Source organism: Mangifera indica, chromosome 17 (genome assembly GCF_011075055.1).
Source record: "Mangifera indica cultivar Alphonso chromosome 17, CATAS_Mindica_2.1, whole genome shotgun sequence".
In the NCBI taxonomy this organism is placed as follows: Eukaryota; Viridiplantae; Streptophyta; class Magnoliopsida; order Sapindales; family Anacardiaceae; genus Mangifera; species Mangifera indica.
Window position 1 is genome coordinate 5,667,798 of NC_058153.1, and position 23,057 is coordinate 5,690,854.

A 23,057-nucleotide genomic window follows, 5' to 3' on the forward strand; every position below is an offset into this window, starting at 1 on the left:
CTGACCTTTGCAATCAACCAGCTGTCTTCAAGTTTGGGACCACTCACTTCTAGCTGGATTTTTTATTGTATCTAAAATGCAATGTTTAAGACATCTGTTCGGTTAAGATTACTGTACAAAATAAAGTAATGGTCCAATGTAATAGAATTAAATGAAGAAATTAATTACAACCTAGTTAAGGTGAAAACTTAAAAAAAAAAAGGCTCGGCTCGCAGTCAGCTCAGGTTCGGTTCGATTTTTTTATGGCCGGCTCGAGTTCGGCTCGAGCTCAACTCAAGCCGAACTCGGCTTGGCTCGAGTTCGGCTCGATTTGGTTCGGCTCATTTTTATATCAAAACGACATCATTTTGTATATATATATATGGATCAAAACGACGTTATTTTGTATAAAAAATTTTTAAAAAAAATCTACCGAGTCAATCCGAGCCAGATCGAGCCAAGCAAAGCCCGGCTCATTTTGGGCTCGAACCGAGCCGAGCCGAACTCGAGCTCGAGCTAGCTCGGCTCGAGTCCAACCCTAAGTAGGACAGGTCACGTTAATTTTTAATCTTAATGTAGATAATTTTGTTTCCTATAATTTTTAATTAAAATTAAATAATAAGAGTGTTATCTAAGAAAATAATAAGACCAATAATGTCATAAAACTTAAATTGAAGGAGATATCACTTTGACAAATGTGAACATAAAAGCTTCAAAGATTTTGACGTTAACTTTATGGATAATATTATATATATATATTTTTTTAAATATATAAATAAAAACATATATGATATGTCATTATGTAATTAAATATTATTTTATTTTTTATTTAAAATTATTTAATCATCTAATCACACATAATAAATATACACTCCACATAATTTATTGTAACTTTACTAAAATTATTAGGCCATTAGTAAGTCCAAAGTTGCATAATTTTCTTAAACCAATGAATGAGAATTGAGTGACTATGGGTGCATAATTCCCTGATATTATGGGGCCGAAAAGCCAAAGTATTAATTAAATTATCATTAATGAATTAATTAGTTTGGGATTGGGCACCCATCTTTGACTTGTTGGGACAGGTGGCCGACCATAAGACCATTGATTATTTATTACTTGTAAATGCATATTTATTAGGCCCTCCTTGAGAGACTTTATGGGTCTTGCCAACCGAGAACTACTTGTGTCCGCATTTCTTGTTTGATGGTAGTTGTATTTTTTTATTATTTGTCATGAAGGAGAAGGTATAGTAGGAGATTTCGATCACGAGCCGTTGGATAAGCTTCGATTTCATTTATTCATGTTGATCTAATGGTTCATGGAATGTGTTATGATATATTCTTTTTATTTATATTGTTATTTATTATTAAGTTTCAACTGCCAACCATTAAATTAAGAATCCCTTGATTCTGTCAACTGGGTCATATATGCCACTTGCGTTTCCATGGCCCAAGGACTTATTCCCACCCAAACAGTTTTCCTCTCTTTTGAATTTCCCACTAGTTCTTTGTAACATGCCTTTTTTAAGAGCCCTAGATAGGGATGGTGAAAAAAATAAAAAATAATTATTAATTTTTAAAATAAAAATAAAAATGAGGGATAAATTATTATTTTTAAATAAAATTTGAAAATAATGGTTTTACTCTAATAGTAATAACAAAATTTAATATATTAATGAGTATCTAAGTTTTTGAAAAATAATAAGTGAAAACTTGAGAAAATAAGAAACTTTGGTTGAGAATAAATCCTTTGACCACGTTTCTAATTATATATTTGATATTAAAGCGAAGCTACATTCAAGACATATAAAACTATCCAATAAGATTCTCTGAATCACTCATGATTGAAGATGAATCAATTATTAAAAGGCCAAAGGACTTATTCGCAGCCACCCTCTTCCAAAATATGTTGTTTTCTCAAGTTTTCTCTCATTAACTTTAAAAATCTCATTTATCTATCTATGGATGATTAAAATTAACTAAGTCCATTAGTTAAAGATGACACCGCACTGCTTCGAAAGAAGGACAGATCAGAGAGAAAGAGACATTGTCTGAAAATCGCTAGAGAAGTTTGTTTGTTGTCGAAAAAATTGAATTTAAAAGTTTGAAAACTCTAAGGGGAAAATGTTGTTTTTGAAAACTTGGGTTGAAGAAAAATTGTTAGTTTTTAGGATTTAAGGAGAAAAATAAAATAAAATTTAATATTATTTTTAATATTAAATATAAAATAATGATTTTACCTTTAAAACTAAAAAATTTAACTGTCTATGAGTGATAAATAAGATTTTTAAAATTGATAAGAAAAGAGTCGAGAAAACAGCATATTTTGGGTGAAAATTAGTCTTTTGGCCTTATTCAAACGATTATGCTTGGACCAAAAAGTTCTCAAATTGTAATGATTGAAAACGGAATGATTTCTGAGATGTCTATAACTGTTATTCATCAATCAATATAAAATATTTATTAAAATTAAAAGACTGAAACTAAATAGAACCTCCACTTGTCATAGCTATTAAGTTTCGAAGAGTATAACTGATATATCTTTGCAGGTACTTTTATGATAATTATAGAGCACTTATTTTCTAGGGAAATTGAAATTTTTAGCACTTTTTTATTCCGTGTATATAAAATTATCATATATCCTAAGGCTTTCACAAATATACCACAACAGTATTCACCTTCCCCAAAATACCCCTTTTCAATCTTTCATGCATAAATTCTCTCTCCTCTTCTCTGTAACTTTTTTTTCTCTTCTTCCTCTTCTTCCAAAGTTATAAAGAAATCACTATCTCTTCTCCCTCATCTTCAAAAACAAAAACAGGAAGGAAACAACCAAATTCTTCAAATTAAGAATTCTTCAAAGTAAGGATTTAAAAAAAAAAAAGGGAAAAAAAAGAGCAACCTACAAGATAAAAAATGACCATCGAAGAAATGACCATGTAAGATGATCATGTAACAGTATTTAACTGGAAAAAGAAAAAAAAATTGATATTTAAGGATTTAAGTGAAACAAAAAAAATTGGGCATTTAACTTTAAAAAAAAAAAACAGGTTGGCGTGAAAGTTGCTGTGTAACGCCAACCTTTAATATATGTATATAATATTAAATAATATTATTATATTAATATAATATATTATATACTATAATATTATAATATATTATAATTTATATAATTAAATTATAATATTTTATAATATAATATTACATATATAATATAAAATATATTATATATAATATATATAATTATTACAGGGGTTGGCGACATCGCCAACCCCTGGTAATATATATTATATATATAATAATATTATTATATTAAAATATTATAATTATATATTAATATAATATTATTATATTAATATAATATATAAAATATTATAATTTATATAATTAATTTTTAATATTATTATAATATTTTATAATATAATATTATATAATATATAAAATATATTATATTATATATAATATTATATATTCTATAATTATATATTATTATAATATATTACATATTTTATATAATAAAATTTATATAATTATAACTATTATATTATAATATAATTTTATATTTTATAAAATATATGTAAAAGCAGTCTGGGTTGACGATAAGGGAAATTGGCCTGTAGCATTAATGTAGGGTGGGCCTACCTTTTATAAAGCAAAACATGATTTTTATATATATATAATTATTTAATTTTATATATATATATATATATATATATATATATATATATATATATATATATTATATATTATATATAATATTATATATTATTATATATAATATATAATATATAATTGCCAAAGGTTGGCGGCATCGCCAAAGGTTGGCGACGCCAACCCTTGGCGACCCCAAGGGTTGGCGACCCCGCCAACCTTGGCAGTATTAATATATATTATTAAAATATATATATATATATTATAATATTATAATATATAACATATTATAATATAAAATATTATATTATATATATTATTAAAAAGGTTTTCTGAAAAAAAAGTTAAAAAGGTTGTCAGAAAAAAAAAACTGAAGAATAAAACTGATTGGCAAATCTTATTCGCTAAATTTCAGATTTCAAAAAACTGGAAAAAGAAAACTGGAAATCTTATCGGTAGATTGGGTATTTAATTAAAAAGAAAACTGGAAAAAAAAAATTAAAAGTGGTTGGCATGGGTTGGCGTTTTATAATTTTTGGGGGTTGGCGGAAACGCCAACCCATAATTATAAATTAAAATAGGACGCCAACCCATAATACTTTTTTACAGGCAAAAGGTTGGCGTCATCAGGCACCAACCCATTATATTATATTATAATATAATTATATTATATTATATTATATAATTATATTTTAATTATAATATAATATTTACTATATTATAATATATATATGTTAATAATGTAATATATTATTTATTATAATATTATATATAATGTATAATATTATATTATATAATATAATTATATATTATAATATTATATATATTATATTATATTAATTCTATAATATTATAATATAATTATAATTATATTATATATTAATATATAATATATTATATTTAATATTTACAATTATATAATATAATTATATAATATATAATTTATATAATATAATATATTATATTATATAATTACAAATATTAAATATAATATCTTATATATTAATATATAATATAATTATAATTATATTATAATATTATATAATTAATATAATATAATATATATAATATTATAATATATAATTATATATATTAATAATATATATAATATAATATTTTATATTATAATATATAATATATTATTTTATTATATATAATATTATATTTATATATATAATATTTTATATTATAATATGTTATATATATATATATAATATATATATATATATATATATTATATAATATATATTAATACTGCCAAAGGTTGGCGGGGTCGCCAACCCTTGGCGTCGCCAAGGGTTGGCGATGCCGCCAACCTTTGGCAATTATATATTATATATTATATATATAATATATAATATTATATATAATATTAATATATATATATATATTAATAATATAATATATTATTTATTATAATATAATATATAAAAATAATAATATTATATATAATATAATATTATTTATTATAATATATAATTATTAATACTGGAAAAAAAATATATTAATATAATATTATATATATTATATTAATATATATATAATATTATATATTATAATATATAATTATTAATACTAGAATATCTTTAATATTATAATAATATATAATAATATATTTTAATATTAATATACTATTATAATAAAATAATAATTATAATAAAATAATAATATATAATTATAATATTCTAATTAAAATATAATATAATATATCATATATTAATATAAATATATAATATAATTATATATATATATATATATAGAATTAAATAATTATACATATATAAAAATCATGCTTTACTTTATAAAGGGTGGGCCCACCCTACATTAATGCTACAGGCCAATTTCCCCTTATCGCCAACCCAGACTCCTTTTACATATATTTTATAAAATATAAAATTATATTATAATATAATATTATATATATAAAATATATAATATATATAACCAGGGGTTGGCGGCATCGCCAACCCTTGGCGTCGCCAAGGGTTGGCGATGCCGCCAACCCCTGGTAATAATTATATATAATATATTTTATATATATTATATTATATATGTAATATTATATTATAATAATATTATTTAAATTATAATATATTATATATTATATTAATATATTATTATATGATAATATTATAGTATATAATATATTATAATATATAATTATATAATATAATTATAATATTCTAATTAAAATATAATATAATATATCATATATTAATATATAATATAATTATATATATATATATATATATAAATCATGTTTTGCTTTATAAAAGGTGGGCCCACCCTACATTAATGCTACAGGCCAATTTCCCCTTATCGCCAACCCAGACTGCTTTTACATATATTTTATAAAATATAAAATTATATTATAATATAATAGTTATAATTATATAAATTTTATTATATAAAATATGTAATATATTATAATAATATATAATTATAGAATATATAATATTATATATAATATAATATATTTTATATATTATATAATATTATATTATAAAATATTATAATAATATTAAAAATTAATTATATAAATTATAATATTTTATATATTATATTAATATAATAATATTATATTAATATATAATTATAATATTTTAATATAATATTATTATTATATATATAATATATATTACCAGGGGTTGGCGCTGTAATAATTATATATATTATATATAATATATTTTATATTATATTATAAAATATTATAATTTAATTATATAAATTATAATATATTATAATATTATAGTATATAATATATTATATTAATATAATAATATTATTTAATATTATATACATATATTAAGGGTTGGCGTTACACAGCAACTTTCACGCCAACTTTTTTTTTTTTTAAGTTAAATGCCCAGTTTTTTTTGTTTCACTTAAATCCTTAAATATCAATTTTTTTTTCTTTTTCCAGTTAAATACTGTTACATGATCATCTTACATGGTCATTTCTTCGATGGTCATTTTTTATCTTGTAGGTTGTTCTTTTTTTTCCCCTTTTTTTTTTTTAAATCCTTATTTTAAAGAATTCTTAATTTGAAGAATTTGGTTGTTTCCTTCCTGTTTTTGTTTTTGAAGATGAGGGAGAAGAGAGAGTGATTTCTTTATAACTTTGGAAGAAGAGGAAGAAGAGAAAAAAAAGTTGCAGAGAAGAGGAGAGAGAATTTATGTATGAAAGATTGAAGAGGGATATTTTGGGGAAGGTGAGTACTGTTGTGGTATATTTGTGAAAGTTTTAGGATAGGTGGTAATTTTGTATACACGGAATAAAAAAGTACTAAAAATTTCAATTTCCCTATTTTCTAGCAGTTGCAAAACCATATTGCCTAAAGCAATGGAAAGTACAGGCATAATGTTTACAAGACCAGAGACTCTAATATGCTCAACAGGTGTCTATAAAAAGCTCATATATATTTCTTCCATCAAAAAAATATTTATATATAGGAAGAGATATCTTTGATTCTAAATTTTAGGTTACAATGAATTTTGTGAAGGTCAAAAGACTTATTCCCATGCAACGTTTGGTTAATTCCCAAAGAGCAATATTATGTGTACACATTATTGGTACACAAATAAGTATATATATAGATATATTATCATATAATTGAGTGTTACCTTATTATTGATTCAAAATCACTTAATCATATCAATACACATCTATTTCTGTACATATTTATATATAAAAAATATATACATATAGTTTTATTGATTTCGAAACTCTCATCAGTATAATTTCAAAACTCATTATTATATTAAAATTTTCTATTAGAATTAAAAGTATAAATATTATTTAGTTAAAATTATTAAAAAAAATTAAAATTTTATCATATTTCTTCTCTTAGTTTAAAAAACTAAAATTTCACCTCACCTAAAGTTTGAAAAGAAACCATTTTTCCTAAGAATTTTTTCTCCTTCTTTGGTGACCAACTCGGTTCCAATCATCGGCTAACCTTCTCATATTTCTTCTTCTCTTGCCGAAGTCTGAATATTAGTGCTCATTTTCGTCAGACGAAGATGATTCATCTTCATTAGACAAAAAGATGAAGACAATTTGTCATCTTCGTCTCTTCGGTCAGACAAGACGACCGTCTTCGTCTAGCTGAAGATCAACATCTCCTAAATAAGATAATGCCGATCTTTGGCTGGACAAAGATGATTCATCTTTGTTCAATGAAAATGGTAGTCGATCCTCAAGCTTTGGTGAGAGAAAAAGAGATATGAGAAGGTTGACCGATGGTTGAAACAAAGATAGTTATTAGAGAATGAGAAAAAAACCTTAGGTTTTCAATCTTTGAGTAAGAGAACTTGTTAGTTTTTAAACTAATGAGAGAAATGTGATAGTTTTTTTAATATTTTTAATTAGTGAATATTGAGGTTTTTGAAATCGTATAAATAAAAGTATGGGAATAAACCAAACCTTGGGTAGAAATATGTCTTTTGGCCTTTCGTGAATAATAAGATATTTATTAAAACTAATGGATGACTACATATATAGAAAATTTTATAAATTTCAATTTAATTGGAATAGTTTTTCACCTATATTATTTGTCCCAGTAATAGATAAAATAAAAAATAAAAAAAATCTATTAACATTCTCCCACTTGCTGCGTCGATGATATAAACACATTTATTCTCTTTTAATTCAGCATCCAATTCTTAAACAAAAGGTTTAACAATATGAATTATGACAATAATTCACTATAATAAATTTTGCTTTTCGCCATAATACGTGTATAGTGACAAAACCGCTATTGTTAAAATAAGTCTATTTTCATAAGTTTATTGTCATAACTTTTATTTTAATATGTATATACAAACATGTCTCTTAATCTCTTCGATGGTAGCCTGAATAAGTTTAACAGCCTAAGGGTTTTTGTGCTTTTCCTCATTTTACTCACAAAACTTCATAATCCATTCCTTTTGGTCAAGGGTTAGGGTTGGTTTCAAGCGTCCAATTGTAAGAAAGAAAATGAAAATATTAGCAACCTATATAAAACATTTAAGAACTTACTTTATGAAGCCTTTCATCCATAGAGTAAAGGTAAAAGAAATAGTTGGTATTCCAATCACTTATACTAAGCCCATTCAAGTCTTTCCCTGCCTGCTTGGATAGAAAGAAAAAATTTTATACCTTAGGATTCTTCTTCCAAATATTAAGATATGTGATCTCATCTGTGGTAGGCTCGGCCATCCTAGAAAGGTAATACAAAGTATACGATCCCAGGATGCACTGGTAGGCATTTTGGGGTCAGCTAAAAAGGAGCAACTCCAAAAGTCAAGCAGTGCCTACGCAAACAGGTGGAAAGGCAAAGTCATAACCTTGGAAGTTACTGTTGTATGATTATTAAGTGATGGCAAATGAACTATAATACTGAAGAAATCTAGATATAGTAGTGAATTTATACCCTTAATTGTGAGGCTACTATGTCATTCCCAATTTTTTTAACAATCTAATTAAACTTGAAGTTGAAAGGCATTATTTGGGGTCATTTTCTTCTTGGCAACATCACAGTAAATTTGTCCCCTGGCAATATCAATATGTTGATGGTTGAAAGGAATGTTGATAGATGCTGAATCGACATATTTCCAATTGGATAAGGCTAGCCAGTGAAGATATGGAAAACTTGGTTGTCCAAAAAACATATTCATGATTCATTCGGATACTCACATTCTGAAAATGGTGGTTTCATCAATCTTAAGACACATAATTTTATTGCGGGAAATTGTCAAATATTAAGGATAATTCGCCTGACTATGGAGTATAGAAATTGATCGTAAACTAAATAAATATTTGTCGTCAAATGTCTCTTTAACTATATTTACTAAACATTTAGAAACACATAGCAATATGTATTTATATAGTTACATCAATTTTTAACAATTTTTCTGCAAAAGATGTAGCTAATAATGATGCATGATTCAATGAAGTAAAACCATGCCTGTCGCCAACGAGGGTTTATCCACAAAACTGCTATGATTGCCAGCAACACAGATGTATAAGACACAGCAAAGCTGACGTAAAAAAATTCCATATCTATAAAACCACTAGCTTCACTCTCATCATTTGGAAGTGATGGTCGTGATTCAGTTTCACTGCAACTTTTATTCAAAGGAGTTCCACAGAGATATGGATTTCCCTCGTAACTGCTTTCATCAAAGGTCCCAAATTGGCCTTTCCTCTCTGGAGTGGCACCTGACAAGTTGTTATGCGCCACACTGAAGACTGCTAGATTGTTCAACTCAGTCAGCTCAAGGGGGATATTTCCATTCAGTTTGTTGTAAGAAAGATCTAAACTCTCTATCTCTTCTAGATTCGAGAACGTTGCCGGAATGGATCCAGCGATGCTATTGTGAGACAAGTTTAGTGCATGAATCTTGGTTATGTTTCCGATTTCTCGGGGGATTTCACCTGTTAATCTGTTTTCAGAAAGGTCAATGCCGTTCATTAAGTTGAGAATATTACCCAAGTAAGTGCGGGACACTCTCTTTGCTGTAAAATCTACGAAGTTTTGTACATCCAAGACAGAATAAGAGTACTCCGAATCATGAGGTGGATATAACTTCTTCAAGTTGAAGCTCTCCCTTAGTGCAACAAGTGACATGCTTTGTGATAAAAAACCTCTTGTAAAGACAGTTGTACGTGATTTTTCAAGTGATTCTTCAAATGGTAACTGACTTAAACAAGAAGGTATAGAACCGGAGAGATAATTTTGAGAAAGATCCAATAGGGTTAATCGATTCAAGCCGCATAAAAGATGGATATTGTTGCCACCAAACCGATTAGCTTTCATGAGAAGGATGCTCAATGCTGGAAAGTTTCCAAGCCAACTTGGAATGGTGCCGGTTATTTCATTATAGCTGAGATCCAACGTTATTAAAGCTAAGCTGTTGTTGAAAGCATTTGTCATTGGACCGGCTAGTCTATTTTTATACAGATGGACATGCCTTGCACTTCTTGGGCTGAAGCAAGATGGTATAGAGCCAGAAAGATTGTTCTCAGAAAGATACAAAAATTCAATGCCGTCAAGTTTGCAGAATTCAACCGGAATCGAACCCTCCAAGAGATTATTGGAAAAATCAATTCCAATCAAATTTGACAAGTTGCCAATCCATTTTGGAAGGTCTCCTGAAAAATAGTTATCACTAACATCTATGAATGATAAAATTTTGTTAGATGAGATGTCTGGCACATTTCCCACAAAGTTGTTTCCATCCACATAGAAATATTGCAATTGAGTTGAATTAAAAATTGTTGGTAGTATTTGGCCATTTAGATTGTTGTATGAGAGTTTGACAGCCCATAACGAACTGTTTTCCATGGCCATCCCCTGTGGTATTCCTCCGGATAGTTGATTGTGCGACAGGTCTAAAAACGCCAAAGAGGTCATATGACCCAAGGAAGGAGGAATATCACCTTCAAACTCGTTTGAAGCCATGATTATATACCTCAAATTTGGAAAGACTGAACTTATATTTGCGGGAATATGACCTTGGAAATTATTGTTATATATATCTATCAAGTAAATATCAAGATTGGGAAGTGATGGCAAATGAAAAGGCCCTGTAAACGAGTTATTTCTTAAGAAAAGTCTTTCCATTTTGGTATTGTTCTTTAACAACCAAGATGGAAAATTTCCCCCAAAATTGATGTAGGAAAGATCCAGAGTTCGCAAGTCATTCTGGTGGATCAAGAAGCTAGGAATTGTTATATTGAGTCCTCCAACTCGACAATTGGAAATACTAAAGGTTATCAATTGAAACTTTGGAAGCCATGTCTGGAAAGAAGTTTCTGGGATCAGTTCATTCTCATCACCTAAAATGACCTTAAGATTTGAGTGGTTTGCGAATGAGTGGAATGAATTTGGGATTTGCAACCTGTTTTGTGAAAGTGAAAGATAGACGAGGGATGTGAGATGAGGAAGGGGAGATGAGGCAATATGTCCAGTGAAGTGATTGTTGGAGAGATCCAATAGCTTCAGAAAAGTCATGTTTCTTAAACATGAAGGAATCGTCCCCTCCAATTCATTTCTACTGAGATCTAGCTCTTCCAGGTTCTTCAAATCACACCAACCTGTGCCACAAATATATATATATATATAGGTGAAATAAAACATATGATATTGAAGAAATTAAGTGGCAAGATGAATATATATATTTACCTTCTGATGGTAAAGCGGCAATATCTTTTAATGCTTCACTCAAAGACAGATATTTAAGAGAAGATAATGTTCCCATGCTTTGAAGAAAGCTCTCATTGAGAGGATTCATATCCATGTAAAGCGTCTCCAAATTACGCATATCTGCATTAGAAGAACCGTGAAAACTAATGAAGCTATAAATACACAATACACAATACAATAAAAACAATTAGAGGGATGAAAAAACAAAGAGTCATGCATATGCTAAACGTACCCGTAAATTGTATTGATCCCCTCAGTAGGTTGCTAGCTAGATTTAGAGACTTAAGAGATGAAAACCCACTCAAAATTTGGAAAGTAGTATTCGTCTCATTCAACTTATTAGAACTCAAGTCAAGGATCGTTAATTTGCCTAGCCTTGATGACAGTCTCTCAACACCTGCAGTGAGATTTTGATAAAAACTTACAAACTACCTCTAAATCATAAAATAAACAAATTATAATTGTTTACCTTCAAAGCCAACTATTGAGTTGCTACTTAAATCAAGACTCTCGAGATCATCAAAGGCAAACAAATAAGAGAAATTAAGATACCAATTGCCTCCACGAAGACCTGTCATAGTGTTAAGAGAGAGTTTGATGACTCGGCCGGTGTTGTTGTTGCACTCAACCCTTTCCCATTCACAACAGTCAGAGTTTCCCTCAACCCAGCTTTCTGGTACAAAAGGATCCATGAACCAAGATCTGAGTTGCAAGATTGCAGATTTCTCCCCTGCCAAACACCCATCGCACGATGACCAACCCCTTAACAAAACCACCAACACTACCACTACAATCTTTAGCCTTCTCCCCATCTTACTTAAGTTTTTGCTTTGGCAGGACACCATTATGAGCATTAATTTATAGGGAGATATTACCCGTCAAGGTCAAGCAGGCTCATTTGGTTTCCTTCATTATCATTATTAAAATAAATGTCATACTTCTCAAATATAACAAAGGAAAATTGAAATTTTTAGCACTATTTTATTCAGTGTATATAAAATTATCACCTATCCTACAACTTTAACAAATATACCACATCAGTAATCATCTTCCCTAAAATACCCCTTTTTAATCTTTCATGCATAAATTCTCTCTTTTCTTCTCTGCAACTTTTTTCTCTCTTCTTCCTCTTCTTCCAAAGTGATAAAGAAATCACTCTCACTTCTTCCTCATCTTCAAAAACAAAAGCAAGAAGAAAAAAACTGAATTCTTCATATTAAGAATTTTTCAAAGTAAGGATTTAAAAAAAAAAAGTAACTCACAAAAACTCAAACATATCCATTGTATATACCTTGTAGGAAATGATGATCGGAGAAGACGATGTAGTAGTATTTAACTGGAAAAAGATAAAAAAAATTGACGTTTAAGGATTTAAGTGAAAAAAAAAAGTTAGGCATTTAACTGAAAAAAATAAAAAAGGTTGGCGCTTTTTTAATTTTTTTTTTCAATTTAAATCCTCAAATGCTAATTTTTTATTTTTTTCAGTTAAATCCTATTAAATGATATTTTTTTATTGTCATTTCTTTCAAAGTATAAAATGGATGTGATTGAGTTTTTTTGGATTGCTCTTTTTTTTTTTAAATTCCTTACTTTGAAGAATTCTTAATCTGAAGAATTCAGTTTTTTCCTTCCTTCTTTTGTTTTTGAAGATGAGGGAGAAGAGAGAGTGAGTCCTTTATCACTTTGAAAGAAGAGGAAGAATAAAGAAAAAAAGTTACAGAGAAGAAGAGAGAAAATTTGTGCATGAAAGATTGAAGAGGGGTATTTTGAGAAACGTGAATACTGTTGTGGTATATTTGTGAAAGCTTTATGATATGTGGTAATTTTATATACACGGAATAAAATAGTGCTAAAAATTTCAATTTCCTTATAACAAATATCTACATTGACTCTGGCACGTTGACTTGGTCTTCATTCGGATATATATTCTTTTATGGTGATGATAACTAAGCGTTTGTCATTGTAAGATATTAGACTAATTTTGATGAGTGTGTTGTAAGATATTAGACTAATTTTGATGAGTGTGAATACACGACTTTCTTTACTTTCAATTTTCAAGTGTGAAATAATAGTTTCTTTAAAATTATTCATTGCCCTTCACTGTTATAATTTTATTGCAGATCTTTGTTACTTTTCATATGTTTTCTGTTGGAGAAGACTTTCACTCATCATCAACCCCGGACTTATTATTATTAAAAAGTCAACATTAATAACACGCAGTTGACGAAGATGAATTTTCCTGTAGCAAAGCAAAGCATTAATAATAAGGAATGATTATAGATAATTATATTCAAAGAAAAAGCATCTGGTTAGGACTCTTATACTTTGGTTGAGTCAGTTTAATGTCATGTATCGATATTCTAGTTTATTTATATTTTATTTGGGTTGGTTGAGTCAATTAAAATTAATTAGCAGAAGTGTAATATAACAGTTAGCAGTAGTAGGATAAAGATCTTGATGAGTTATTGTTTAGCTAGTTATCTTTTAGCTATTTAGTGACCCTTCTCCACTTATTGTTACTATTTTTACTCTGATAAGTTATTGAATCTATAGTCTATAAATATTATTAATGTTGAGTAATAATGGTATCACTGAAATTTTCCAAATTACATCTCTTATTTTCACTGTCGAAATTTTATCTTTTCTATTGATTAATTATCATAACAACATAGCTCATGAGCAAGGCAAAGGACGGGGACGAGATCAGAGATGCGCCATCAATGAAGATCATAATATAGTGGTATCAGAGCTAATGATGGTTGAAGATCAATGTCTCCAACAACTTGAAGGTTAGGTAGAAAATTTGAGTTTACGATAGAAGAACTAATGGTGGCAATGAACACAAGCTTAGAATTGTCAAAAGAGGGGTCCATCAATAGGAATCGAGGACCACACTGATGGGGTGGTCCCAAATTAGAGGTGGGTTGGTGGTTCCCAAACTAACAAAGTTGGACTTTTCTCATTATGATGGCTCCAAAGATCTGACCTTATGGATCTGCCGAGCAAAACAATTTTTTGAATTCCAAGGGACAACTTTGGAAGACCAAGTCAAGTTAGTTACGTACCACTTAGAAAAAGATGTTCAACTGTGGTAGCAACGACAAAAAAACCAAGGTCACTGATCACTTGGGATGGCATGAAGGCAAGACTATTACAATGATTTGTTGTTACTAAATATGAAGATGCCTTTGGCGACTTGTGCAAGCTTAAACAAACAAGTAGTGTAGTGTTTGTGATTATCAACCCAAGTTTGAGAGGCTTTTAGCTTGCACTGACACCTTGAGAACAAGCAAGAGACTAAATGTTTTATCAATGGGCTAAAGGATGGGATATGAGTTGATGTAATAGTCCAAAATCTCGGGACCCTGACAACAGCTATAAGGTTAGCTTGAACTTATGAAATCAAAGCACAAAAGGTTAGACGTTCAACTCACCTAATGTTTCCTTCTTAAGTTCACAATCCAAACAATCGGTGGGACACAATAACCACAAGCAACTCTTAAAAACACCAATCAAGAGAGTATTTTACCAATACGTAAGCTTTCTCCAGTCATAGTATTGAATTTACAAAAATATCGTTATGTTATGAAAGGGGAATAGCCTGAAACAAAATATTAAGAAAAAGATATCTAACTACATGAATACGACACATACTTGAGAAGCTTAGATTTGGGTTGAAAAGCTAAAAAGTTGTATTTGATTGGAAATGACTATATGCATTGATATGTGCCATTAGTTGTGAGTACTATGGCATTAATGAATGAATGATGAGTTGAATGTGTGATCTTTGACTCAAACAAAATAGAATGTACCAAGGTTGTGTCATCTTTGGTATGAGAAATATTATGCCCATGTTGTGTGATCTAAGGTAAGCCTTTGATATGTCATCTGAGGCAATAAATATTATTCCATGCTAAGTGATCTTGGCATTAAGATTTTGTGTTACTGTTACATGATCTTTAGCATAATAAGATCAATGATATGTGATTTTTTGCCCAAGTTCAAAGTCACTGTTGTGTGATATATGGCTCACAAACCTTTGTGAAAGCATGAGGGCTATAACATAAAACCTATAAGATGTTTCATGCACACACTCGTGTAGAGGCATCTACAACTAAAAGTGTCAATTAAGTAGTTCGCTTATGAATTGTGTGCAGGGAAAAAAGAACTACACTAAAGAATATTCACATGACTAGAGAGATGTTTCATGCATGCACCTATAGCATTATCTGCGAATAGCTTTTTGGTAGTCCACTTATGAAATTATGTGTAACACCTTTCAAGGCATCGCAATCTTTTTGCATAAATTTATGGTTATGTTTGTTTATGGTATGCGTTTGATTTGAAAATGAATTAAATGTTAAGTATTTAAGTCAATGTACGACTATACATGAAAGGTGTATTCTCTTATATTGTGTGTCATAGCAACTACATAAGTCGCATGACACCTTGATATTTCAAAAGGATGTATAGTTGTGCATACCAAGCATGCACGCCCGTACATGTTGTTATAGTGAAAAAAATATATAGGGGCATGTCATTGTAAACCAAGCATTAGTATCTCATTAGTTTATTTCATTCTTATTCAAGAAATAGAAAGTGAGCATTATCTTGGGTGATCTAACAAGTTATGAGGACCTGGGAAATGATATTTCAAGAGTTTTAGAGTGCTAAAAAAGGAAGAAATGAAGAAGCAAAAGATAGTTTGCACCAAATTGTCTAACTAAGAAAGAAAATAATAAGTAGGGACAAACATGTGTTTCTTCTTTAAGTAAGAGTATGATGTTTGAGATATATGAATTCATGGTCAGGCAAGCTATTACAATGATGAAGTATTGATGAAACCATGTGTAATATGTCATATAATGTGTTAATAAAGACTAAAACTTGTATTTATGGCATGAAAAGATTTATGCATCTTATTTGAATTACTTATGTGTATTTTGAATGGCATGATTAATCCTAGTAGCTTAGTCAGTAGGTGTTAATTATGTTGCAAGGCACATATTTTGCATCAAATTCTATTGATGTTATGCTTTATAATGTATTAAAGAGATCTATTAAGTTAGAGATTTACTTATGTGCTCTAAGGACATTAAAGATCTGTTTAGTTTGTTGTTGAACATTAGAAATCAATTAGAAATCTATTAAATGTGAAGTTGGTTTGAAATACACCTTATAAATGCATGTATGATCATACCAAGGTCAAACACGATCGTGACGTGTTTAAAATAGTTTTATTTTAGATCAGGCATGGTTGGATGGCTAACTATGAGGTATTATATAATAAAAGGTGTTGTTCTCCTCTATACTAGGATGAGTTGGGTGAGAGAGATTCTTGGGTACAGTCTCTTCCATCACTTTACGCAACCATCAATTTTAACATGCACAGTAACTACATTTAATCAAGAAATTATATGCATTAAATTGAAAATATCTTTTTTATTGAATATAAAAATTTTGTTAGTTTACTGAATGCAACACTTTAGTGTTTAAATATTTCGAAAACTTACAATAATTTTTATTGAGACTAATATATATATATATATCTAGAATTAAGATTTCATAAGATACAACACAAAATTATCTTTAACAATTTTAATTAAATATTGCAACAAATCTGTATAATTAAGCAATAATTAAAATAGATTTAAAACTTTATAAGTCACACCTTATATGGATTCAAGATACACCACCATTAACTCCCTTCTGAGTGAGAGAAAATGATATACAATTAGGGTCTAAAGCACATAGTTATAAAAGTCATAATGAAGACATTGAGAATATATGATTTTCGAAAGAAATATCATATTTGGACAGATAAACTTTTTATACCATTGTTCATCATTTATTGGATAGGAAAAGACTTGTCAATTGAATAAATCGTTGGGTAAGAAAAAACTTGTCAAGTGAATGAAAACCCAACCATTTTTAGGTGTATTGAAATTTTCACAACTAATGTATTTCCAAAATTGACTTTCTATAATAACCAATTTTAATATAGACAATGACAACCTTTGGGTGGGAAATTATTTGTATTAAAATTGAAGAATGTATCATTATGAAAGGAAAACTTTTGTAGGCACCAATAATGTACTACTTTGGCAATTAACCATTATAAAAACTCACAAAATTATTCCAATAATATTATACATTATTGCCTTAATCAAGATTTCATGACATATGACATCTTTTTTATCTCTGATAATTTTAATTCAAAAAATGTTGCATTTAACCCAATAAACAATAATCTTAACTTAATGTGTTAGTTTAACTAGACACGATAAAGTTGATAACCTAAATTTATCAATCTTACTACAAGGAGGGCGAATTATGTGCCTTAAATTCATCCTTAAACAAAGTCCTAAAGGCAACTCATTTACCTTTATATACCACCACAACCTCTTCATGCTCATTCATTGTCATCATATGCTCTTACTTGTCGTTGACACATTGTCACGCACCATCGTAAAGTTGTTATGCATGCCATAATACCTTCGTACACTGTCAAACACCACCATAAGCCCTCAATGCACTTCATGGGTTGTTGTTTGCCTTTTAAGTGCTCTAGAGTAAGCACGACCCATAATGTTATAGGTCTTGCCTAAGGCTTTCGTATTGAGACAGGTTAAAATGATAGCCTATGCCAAATTACGAATGACCTAGCCCAGCCTATTGTTGACTCTTGTCTTATCTATTACAATTTAAATTAAAAATTTAAATTAGGATAATGATTATGCCCTGATATAATAAAAAGTTATTGTTTTCTTATGTTGGCACAAAAAAGAAATGTAAGTTGGCAAATCATTTCTTCTAGTCAAGGGACATCTAGCTATATATCAAGTTACTAATTGTTGCTCCTATAACTAGTTACTTCTCTTAATGTCACTTTGTGATAAATGGAACCATCGACAAAATGTTTCTTAGTTATGAGACTTGTTTTATTGGTAACATTTTAAGTTAGTATAATTGTGATATTTCTAGGGGGTAAAGCTAGGTGGTGGCTCCCCAACCTAAACATTTATAATTATTATACTTTTTAATATATATAAAATATCTTCTATATTCTATCATTTCTCTATTATTTTCTTAATTTAGTATTTATTATATATTTTTCTTTCTCTTGTAAGAATAAATTTGTTTTTTCACCGTTCTTCCGTTAAGAAAACAAATTTTGTTTGTCCAAGTATTAACAAGACTAATAATTTTTTTTGTGTAAATTCAAATTTTTTTTAGCATGGGGTTTTACTCAAATAGGATTGTGTATGATCTAGTTTACTCCAACTTAAGAAATTTTCAAACCATGCTAATAAAACGGTTAGACAAATTCTCAAATTAAATCAAGCTATTTTATATTTTAAAGAAAATCAAACTGATGCAAACTAATAATTATTAATTATTTGGTTCAATTTAGATTATGATTTGAACATATAAAATAATGTTATTTCCTTTCTTATTTTTACAATTATCATAATACAATTGTTGCAAAATGAACAAAATATATTAAAATACATTATTGAAAACCAACTTATCCACTCTACAGCAAAAAGCTAATTGTGTAAACTCCTATTCATATAGCATAAGGCTAATGGTGTTTTTGCAAGCTCAAGTGACGTGGTGTATTTCCTTTAGCAACCAAAATCTATCCACCCTATCAAAATTCTTGTTCTCCAATTGAGATGTAGTCCAAGTGGTTGACCTATGATGAAGAACAATTGAGACTAACACAATCTTAGGTTTAAGATTACTACCAAAAAAAGCTTATGGTATAAATAGAATTTACCCCAAGACAATATTACGAGACCAAAATACATGGCCTGACAGAGAAATGCAAAAGATATTAATCCCTATAATAAAAAAAAACAATTTATAATTTGGTTTAATTTCAAAACCACCCAAACTACATGTTAGAGAGAATTATGCCTCGACTTTATACTTTCTAATCTTGTGCAGTTTTTTAAAAGGATATTTTTGCCTAAAATCATAATGAAGATATGGAATATCATAGACCCAATGCCCCACTTATGTCACAACTATATAATATAATTGTCCTATTCAACAAGCATTTCTAAACCAACTCAATTATCACCATCGCTTGTTGCAAGATAACGATAGGCCAAAAGGACTATGTTAATTTGATGGAGACATCATCAAAGCATTGAGCCATAGAGTTAATCCATTTCAAATATCAGTGGGACCAATTATGAAGAGTCCAGCCAAGAAGTTGCAACAAGCCTTAAATAGACTCATGGAAGAGCTTTGGTCCAAGCCAAACATCATGGGAGCTGACTGGGTCAAGGAAGGCATCGAGGGACTAGTTAATTTCATGCAATTCTCAGGTTAAGAAAGAGTAGAGGAATTGACTATGAGGGGATAAAAGCTTAATCCAAGAGTAGTGTATCATGTTGGGCCATCAAGGAAGTCGTCAAGTTCAATGGAAGGCATCCAAGCTTGCCCTGGTTAGGCCTAGTATTATGTTATTATTATTTGTTTTGAATTGGGCTAAGACTTATTTTATTAAAGCCCAAACTTTCATTTAAGATATGTGTTATGTAATGGGCTACTTAAATTAGTTATTTTAAAGCCCAAATGCCATGTTGGTTTTTAATTTAGGTTATTAAACATTCAGTTAGTTAATGAGCATAGGTAAATTAGACAGTCTATTGGGTTAAGGTAAAGTTAGGCCTTTAGGGTTTGTAGACAACATTTTAAAAAACAATTTCTTTTGGAGGAATGAACGGTAACCGTGAACAATAATGTATGAACAGTCCGTGAGTTTCCCTTGTTTCAAGATTTCAGTTTCTTGATTCAAAACTATCAAGAACTTATCAAGGTTCATCCATTGTGGCGTTCTAATCACTAATCTATACCAAGGTTTGCACTAATTTCATTCGTATCGGGTCAAGATGAAACTTATTTCAATCCTAGACAAAAATCGATTCTTCATTGAGTTTTGCACGTCGTCGTTGAAGTTCGCATCACAATTTCTTAGCTTTTTCATTTCATTTGGATGAAGATGATTCATCTTTATCCAGACAAAGTTTCATCTTTTCTCACAAGGATGAAACCGAAAAAAAAGAGAGAGACGACCAAAGGTTATTGATTACGAGAGAGAGAGAGGTTATCTGAAAAATTGAAACCTTAGGAAAAATATAGTTTTTTAAAGTTTAATAATAAAAAAAAAAAATTGTTAGTTTTATAAACTAAGAAAAGAAAACAATATAAATTTTTAAGGTTTAATAGTAAAATAATAAATTTATCTTTATCTTTAACAAAAAATACTAATAGAAATTAGTTTATGAGTGGATGTTTGAATTTTTTAATTGTCATTGATCTACTTTTAAGATTAAATTAAAATTTGAGTAGAAAATAGTCCTTTAGCCATAACAATATGATACTTTTTACATTATATATATTTCAGTAATGTATTATACAATAATGTACGTGTTCAACTACACCTGAAACCAGTTCAGACTTATATTTGACGGCTCAAAGGTAGCCGCCGCCCTAATTGATCTCCAATTGCATCATTACCTCACAGTTTCAGCTTCCCCAATTGAGATGTAGTCCGAGTGCTTGACTTGTGATGGGGAACGATTGAGGCTAACACAATCATGAGTAAGTTTAAGATTACTTTTAAAAAAAAGAAAAAAAGACTTATACGGCAATATTAGGAGACCAAGGTACTTTGCTCAACGGAGAAATGCAAAAGATATTAATGCCATACAATAAAAAATTATTTATAATTTAGTCAAATTTCAAAACCACCCAAATCATAAACTATTTTTCAAAATTTGTATAAGCTAAATCAAAACAAATTGCAAAATTAGAATAATTTGATCCAATTGAACGATTTGAATTTCTTCTGGTACACCCTTAGCTCCTAGACATGTGCCTTCTATATAACATTTTCAGCATATCAGTTTTATTCAATTTTGTCCTTTCATTAAAAAAAGAGAGTTAAATAATGTTACGATAGCTTAAAATGATAGTTTTGCCTAACATCACAGTAAAGATTTGAAATAGGCCCAAAGGACAAGAATCTTCTAATGTCGATTCGTTAATCGAATAAAGACAAAATCGATCCAATGGAAACATCGGCATGGGGAGACGAAAATAGTGAAAAGGTTGATCGATAATGGGAATGACAACCTATCGTCAAAGATGGAAGAAAATTCTTAAGAGAAAAATATAATTTTTTAAAGTTTAATTATAAAAAAAAAATGGTTAGTTTTCTAAATTAAAAGAAAAAATAATATAAATTTTGAAAGTTTAGAGATAAAATGACAATTTTACTTTTATTTCTAATAAAAAATTCTAAAAAAAATTAATTCATAACTATATATTTGAGTTTTTCATCTGTTAAAAATATCATTTTAAGATTAAGATAAAACTTTGGCTTTTGGAATATCAGAAAGCCAATGCCTCACATATGTCACAGCCATATAATATAATTGTCCTACTCAGCAAGCATTTCTAAACCAACTCAATTATGACGATCGTTTGTTGCAAGATAATGATATGATACTCTTTACATTATATATATATATTTCACCAATGTATCATTGTACAATAATGTACATATTTCAACCACACGTGAAACTCGTTCACACTTATATCAAACGGATCAAAGGTAGCCGCCACCCTTGTTCATCTCCAATTGCATCATTAGCCCACAGTTTCAGCTTTATGGGTCATCCAATACGTCATTATAGAATAGATCACAATAGACCCTCATTTTTTTTTTCAATTACAAATTGAATAAAAATGGGAAGGAAATTTTTAATTGATTTAATTGTAAAAAAAGACTCATCGTCAACCACATTTATAGCCTTTGAAATATATTAAAATTTTCAAAATATTCAATAAATATAAATAAAGAATAAAACTATATACGAAGTTTTATACATTTATTATGCATAAATTAACACGTTTCTTCGAATAAATTGAATATTAATCTCAAGTAACTAACCACATTTTTATATATTATAACAATTAAAAAAATAAAAAAGGGTAAGCAAATAGTGGTTACTTATGAAACTACGTTTGACTTTGTTACAAGTTGTTTTAAGAAAGAAAAAGGCCAGAAATAACATATATGCTTGTATTATTTGTTAATGTAGGTAGGGCTGGATTCGAGCCGAGCCGAGCTCGAGCTGGCTGCGAGCCGAGCTCGGCTCGGTTTTTTAATGGCCGGCTCGAGTTCGACTCGAGCTTGACTCGAGCCGGATTCAGC

General features: G+C 28.9%; 1 protein-coding gene across 1 annotated transcript; it reads right to left on the minus strand.

Annotated features, from left to right (window-relative positions):
* Positions 1 to 9,453: 9,453 nt before the first annotated feature.
* On the minus strand, positions 9,454 to 12,631 carry LOC123200414 (receptor-like protein 15). Its single transcript, XM_044615579.1, has 4 exons — positions 12,291 to 12,631; positions 12,054 to 12,218; positions 11,801 to 11,941; positions 9,454 to 11,712 (listed from the first exon to the last, which is right to left on the minus strand). The coding sequence occupies exons 1-4, from the start codon at positions 12,511 to 12,513 to the stop codon at positions 9,509 to 9,511; spliced, it is 2,733 nt and encodes a 910-aa protein (XP_044471514.1). The 5' UTR covers positions 12,514 to 12,631; the 3' UTR covers positions 9,454 to 9,508.
* Between the last annotated feature and the right edge of the window lie 10,426 nt (positions 12,632 to 23,057).

Bases quoted from the DNA above. Each gene is read 5' to 3' on its own strand.
- LOC123200414 (XM_044615579.1), bottom strand. From the start codon at position 12,513: ATGGATCCTTTTGTACCAGAAAGCTGGGTTGAGGGAAACTCTGACTGT. The intron at 12,219-12,290 runs GTAAACAATTAT...ATCTCACTGCAG, and splicing joins CTCAATAGTTGGCTTTGAAG to GTGTTGAGAGACTGTCATCA. The intron at 11,713-11,800 runs GTAAATATATAT...TTTGTGGCACAG, and splicing joins TGCCGCTTTACCATCAGAAG to GTTGGTGTGATTTGAAGAAC.